The 6,054-nt window shown below is 36.6% G+C and overlaps 1 protein-coding gene and 1 non-coding gene across 2 annotated transcripts in view; both read left to right on the top strand.

Annotated features, from left to right (window-relative positions):
• GTF2A1 (general transcription factor IIA subunit 1) overlaps positions 1 to 6,054 on the top strand; it is an 87,208-nt gene that overhangs the window by 49,384 nt on the left and 31,770 nt on the right. The window contains exon 4 of the mRNA XM_007951967.2: positions 1,422 to 1,486. Within this exon, the coding sequence (XP_007950158.1) occupies positions 1,422 to 1,486 (65 nt within the window). The remainder of the gene's footprint in view (positions 1 to 1,421; positions 1,487 to 6,054) is intronic.
• LOC122151159 lies at positions 762 to 906 on the top strand. The gene has a single exon (XR_006164009.1). It is a non-coding gene; the product is annotated as a small nucleolar RNA SNORA79 (small nucleolar RNA).

The raw sequence follows: 6,054 nt of genomic DNA, 5'->3' as shown, positions 1-6,054 counted from the left end.
GGGTTTGAACCGCCAGCCGTCTGGTTAGCAGGCAATTGTCTTAGCCACTATGCTACCAGAAATCTCCTATAGACTTCCTAAAATAAGTTAGATCTACAAAGGTTTATTTAGTAAAGGTTTCATTGTTGTATTTATAAAGTAGTGATCTCTCCTGCTTTATGAAACTGTTTTATTTCTTCAAAAAAGGTTTGAATTTAGTTTTTGTCAATATGCCTTTAAACACTTTGACAATCAGAATAAATTAAGTTTCTTTAAAATGAAGAAGGGAGTATTACGTATTTTAGTTTTTTATATAATTTGGTTCATATATATGAGAAGACTAGTTTATAGACTCTATCCATAGTGCTTTGCATTGCGCAAAACATTTTATGAATAATGTTTCATTGAAGCCTTGCAAAGGCTTTGTTTAGTAGCTCTTAATTTCATTTTACAGCTGAGTAAAATCTAGGACATGAAAAGGCTAAGAAACTTGACCCCCTACTTATAGCAAGTATTTTCTTTCACACAAACATTTATTCGTTTATAAAATTTGCTAGGCATTCTGATTCGGTAAAACTTCTGAATGTTTTTGAAAAGGTGTGTGAAGGTAAATGAGAAATTTAAGGCAACCATTCAGTTAATCTGTCTGATCTCAGAGTGCATGTAAGACTTAAAATTGTTAATGATAGACAGTAGAAAGGTCTATGTAGGTTATTTTAATAAGACTTATTAGCTGATTTACATCTATACTTTACATTAAATAATATCCTTTCGATAAGTTTTGATGACTGTTCCTCCTATTGCCTTCAGACCTGGCACTAGGGTTTTAGGTCATCATAAATTAAAATTTGGTTTTCTTCACTCAGAGAATATTGGGATAATGTGATTATCTGTCTGTTCTTTTGAAATTTGCAGAATCAAACAGCTCCTTTTAACCTTATGAGAAATTGCCACTATTTCTGATTTTTATTTATTAAAGTTGATGGAAGTAACTTATGATTATGGTAATTATCAAATTATGAGTAAAGGACTGTGTAGATAAGAAAAAGTAGTATTTTTTAGCCCATTAACAGTTAATGCTGAGTTAGCGAGACAAGATTAAATTATGTTTGAAACTTGCAGTTGATTTAAGAAAGCACAGAAATGCATATATTTAGGTGTAATAGCCCTGCAATATAGAGTGAATCTCAGTGCTTCCTGTTTCTGAGCTTGCTGGTATCTTTAGGTCACGTCATGCAGACCTTTTTCATTGATGTTTTCCAGTATATAGTGAATATACTGTTGTTTGCCAGAGAAATTTAAAATGTTCTGAGATAGCAAATGGTCGAGTATGTTTGAATACAGATAATGTGGGCAGCATGAAAAATAAACCATTGTGTTGCCTTTTTATAATTATGAAATAGCCTTATGACTTCTTGTTTGTATGTGTGCTTGTGTTTTAGCCGCAGCACCACAAGTTATTGTTCCTGATTCTAAGCTAATACAACATATGAATGCATCAAACATGGTAAGACTCAGAACTTAGCAATTTTATTGGCTGTACTTACTTTAACTCAAATAGTGATTAGGCTAGGTATGTTTTATATTAACAGTAGGGGAGTTCATTCAAGATGTGAGCAAAAATGGCATTTTTGTTATTTTCCTGAATTCTGATTTAGCAGCAAATCTGAAGTGTAGCTTGATATACTTAGACATTGAAGTTCATAAAATTGAGCAATTTTCTGTTCTAAATACCAGAAGAATTTGATGCTTTGGGGGACCCATATCATCTTCTACTATGCTTGGAAACTGGTGAGGGGGACCCACCAAACTGATTATACCAAGTATAGTTTCTGTTTTTGAAGATCCATTAATTTTAAAAAGTCAATAATGCTAAGAATTAAAAATTTTTGAAAATGGAAACTGTTTGAATAATTCAAGATGAGTATTTCTGAGTTTCAGACTTTTTAAAAAAAAAAAAATTCTCCAATTTTAAGTGGTTAAAGCATTCAGCTGCTAACCAAACCCACCAGTTCAAACCCACCAGAGAGCCTACTAGACAAAAAGGAAACAGTCTGCTTTCGTAAAGATTTACAGCCTTGGAAGCTCTATGTGGCAGTTCTGCTCTGTCCTTGGAATCAACTCAGTGGCAGTGGGTATAGTCTAATAAGTTTCCTTAAAATATGTAAAAGCTGTGTTTTAGGCTTTTTGTATTTCTGAGGGATGTCTTCTGAATTTCACAAGTCCTCAGATTTTCATATACCTTCTTGGCATATATATTTCACATGAAATGATGTAGTAAGTATAACTACAATGGCAAGAAATCCATTTTTTCCTGTTAATGCTTTAAGTTTTTTTAGGAGACATTGAAACAAATTGTGATTAGTTGTTCCAGCAGTTTCTAACCAATGGCTTTTCTTTATTCTGTTTCAAATACAGAGACTGTTAATGTGTCTAAAATTTCTGACGTTTCATTCTTAAATTCAGTCAAAGCTTAAAGGTAACAATCATTATTTTTAGTAATCTTTCTTACTCTGTGGAAATGATGCTAACAATGTAGCCGATTTTTCAGAAGTAGATCATCACGCCTTTTTTCTGAGATGCATCTTGGTGGACTCAAACTCACAACCTCTCAGTTAGCAGCCAAGTACATTTTTGGCTTGCACCACCCAGGGACTTCCATTGATTATAAAGAACAGTGTATTTAAACAGATCATAGGTGAGATGCTTCAATCAGTAAACTAGATTAGCATTTATTTTAACATTTTATTGTCATGTTTTCAGTGTTTACTCCATGTATTTACAAGTGAAACAATCAAAATGGACTCTTTGCCAAGACATTTTTGTTTGTTTGCTTTCATTGTTCTTGATTGAAAGTAATCCATTAAAAATAACTGATTTTTTGATGGCTCTGTATTACAGCTTTGGAAGTGAACATGTTGAAAACGTGTCTAATTTTCTAAAAACATGAGATCGCTGTTGTCATCCAGTTGATTCCAGCTCATAGCAACTCTGTAGCACACAGTAGTGCTGCCCCATAGGTTTCAAGGCTGTAATCTTTACCGAAGGAGACTACCTCATCTTTTCCCCCATGGACCACCTGGTGGGGTTTGAACTACTGACCTTTCTGTTAGTAGCCAAGCTTATCTTAATCACTGCACCAGATGTAAGATAGTGATATTATTACATAGAAAGCTATTTGAGGGAATTTATAAAATAGGAAAAGAACTCTCACTGGTGATGCAGTGGTTAAATGCTCAGCTTTTAGTGAGAAGGTCATTGGATCAGTCTGCCAGCCACTCTGCAGGAAAAAGATAAAGATGTGACAGTCTGCTTCCGAAAAGATTACAGCCTTGGAAACCCTGTGGGGCTGTTCTGCTTTCCTGTGGGGTCAATGAGTCAGAATTGACTCGACAGCAATAGGTATAAAACAGGACCATATCAAACCAGTTTTGCAAGTTTCTCTTTATAAAGTGATTGGTTTAAGTTATTATTCATGTTAGGATGATTTCATAAAATACAAGGGAAAATTTTCAATAGTCATTAAAAGGTGCTCAATGTATGGTATATAGCTCCACAAATATTTATTGGGCATCTTTGTTGTGCAGAAGGTATGCAGGTGGTTTTTGTGACATTTATACCCTGTAGGTCCACTGAGGAAAGACCTGGGGATGTTTCAGGCAGCCAGGAAAACCTTATGAGGCTTTTCTGCTCTGGGCTTACAGTTTGTGGAAAGTGACTCGGAAGCACCTAACTAACAACATGTCTTGTAAAAACTACTGTCATTTTGCCAGCAGAGGGAGATGTATTATCTTACAACATAAGAATTACAGGCACTTAATACTCCTAAATAATGTTTCTCAGTAGTGTTTGTTAATAGGTTGCTTAAACTTAGGTTGCCTTTGGTTTACCTGTATAGACAAAATTCATTTTAAATTGGATAATTAAGTATCCAGTTTAAAGATGGGTGAACCTAGTAGACTAACTGAATTCTGGAGGCATAGTGGGAATTTCAAGCTCAAGATGTAGAAATTACTTAAGCCAGTGAGATGTCTCCAAAAAGGAGATATATATATAGATATATATATCTATATATATATGTATTTTTTTAAATTGTGATTTGAGTGAAAGTTTACAGAGCAAATTCACTTTCCATACAGCATTTCACATACACTTTGTCTAATGACATTGACTACAATTTACCCCAATGCAACAAGCTCTCCTCTCACTTCCACCCCGTAGTCACCTCTTCCCTGTGTCCATCCCTCCGTGTGCTCCTGCCCCATGAGCTGTATCCCTGTGCATAAACAGCCCTTCTTTCTCCCATGATTATTCTCTCTAAGGAGTGTATCTACCTATTGTAAATGTTCAGCTCATATGCCTGTCTTTTGTTTGGCTGGAAGCCACAGGAGTGGGTTCAATTCCAGACCTGAAGGGCAGTTAGGGGCCATAGTCTCAGGGGTTCCACCAGGCTCTGTCAGACCAACAAACCTTGTCCCCCCCCCCCCCCTTTTTTTTTTCCAAATGCTTTTGAGGTTTGATCCACATTATTCTCTCTCTCTATCCAGGATCTCCTACATAGATCCCCGTCTGAGTGGTTGACAGTGGTAGCCGGGCACCAGCTAGTTCTTCTGGTCTCATAGTCGTATAGGTTGTGGATCGCATGGTATATCAGTCGCTGGGACTAATTGTTTCCATGAATCTATAGTTTTCTTCATTTTTCTTTGCTCTGGATGAGGAGAGACCCATCGTTGCATCTAGATGGCTATTTGCAAGCTTTTAAGATCCCAATTGCTACTCACCAAAGTAGGAGGTGGAACAATGTTTTGTGTAGTATGTTATGCCAGTTGAGCTTGATGTCCCCTGCGACTATGGTCCTGAGTCCACAGGTTCAACTACTCAGTCCCTCTGGGTAGCTGGCTGTGACCAAGAAGTGACTATAACCTTGTCCCTTGTCAGCTCTACTATACACCTGGGAATTCAGATCATACAAATACACTTATAGGATCATTGTTTGCCAACCCTTATAAATGGTCTTGGGTACACTCCCCGCTTCATAGACATACCTAATCGTTCAGCCTGTCCACCCATCTATCCACCCATATACCCATGTTTGCTTTCACTGACAACGCAGTACTGTATGTGCAGAAGAGTTCATCTTTCTTGTCTATATCATGCATGTACCTCTCTCTATCTTCCTCTTCCTCAATGCCACCATATTGATCACTCATATTTGGTACATTGCCCTTCTCTTCACCCAAATCAATACCTATCTCTACCTATCTAACAGTGTTCCTTCCCCTCCCCTCCCACCCCTGGTAACCAACAAAGAAAATTTCCTTCCATAGATAAACCTTTCCTTGACTTTTACAATAATGGACTAATACAATATTTGTCCTATGATTGACTTCCTTCACTCAGAATAATGTCCTCCAAGTTCATCCTATGTTATGCGATGTTTTGTAGATTCTAGGTTATTCTTTAGGGTTCCATAGTATTCCATTGTGTGTATGTACCAAACTTTGGTTATCCATTCCTCAGTTGGTGGACACCTAGGTTGTGTCCATCTTTTGGCTATTGTAAATAGCGCTGTGATGAACATGGGTGTGCATATGTCTGTTCTTGTCATGGCTCTCACTTCTTTAGAATATATACCTAGTAACGGAATGGCTGGGTCAAATGGTATTTCTAATTCCAACTCTTTAAGTAATTGCCATACTGCTTTCCACAGTGGTTTACAGTCCCACGAGCAGTGAATGAGAGTCTCAATCTCTCCACATCCTTGCCAGCATTTGTTATTTTGTATCTTGTTGAATTTTGCTACCAATGCTGGAGCAAGATGGTATCTCATTTCTTCATATGTTTTTTTGCCACCTGAATATCTTCCTTGAAGTGTCTGTTCATGTCTTCTGCCCATTTTTTAATTGAATTATTTGTCTTTTTGTTATTGAGGTGTTAGAGTTTTCCATAAATTCTAGAGATAAATCCCTTCAGATGCGTCATTGCCAAATATTTTTTCCCAATCTGTAGGTTTTCTTTTGACTCTTTTGGAGAAGTCTTTGGAAGCACATAAAAACTTGATTTTTTTTTTTTTTT

This window comes from Orycteropus afer, unplaced genomic scaffold (assembly GCF_000298275.1).
Source record: "Orycteropus afer afer isolate SDZICR_OR568_19922 unplaced genomic scaffold, OryAfe1.0 scaffold00322, whole genome shotgun sequence".
NCBI classification, from domain to species: domain Eukaryota; kingdom Metazoa; phylum Chordata; class Mammalia; order Tubulidentata; family Orycteropodidae; genus Orycteropus; species Orycteropus afer.
This window is presented reverse-complemented; position numbering and strand designations above follow the sequence as displayed.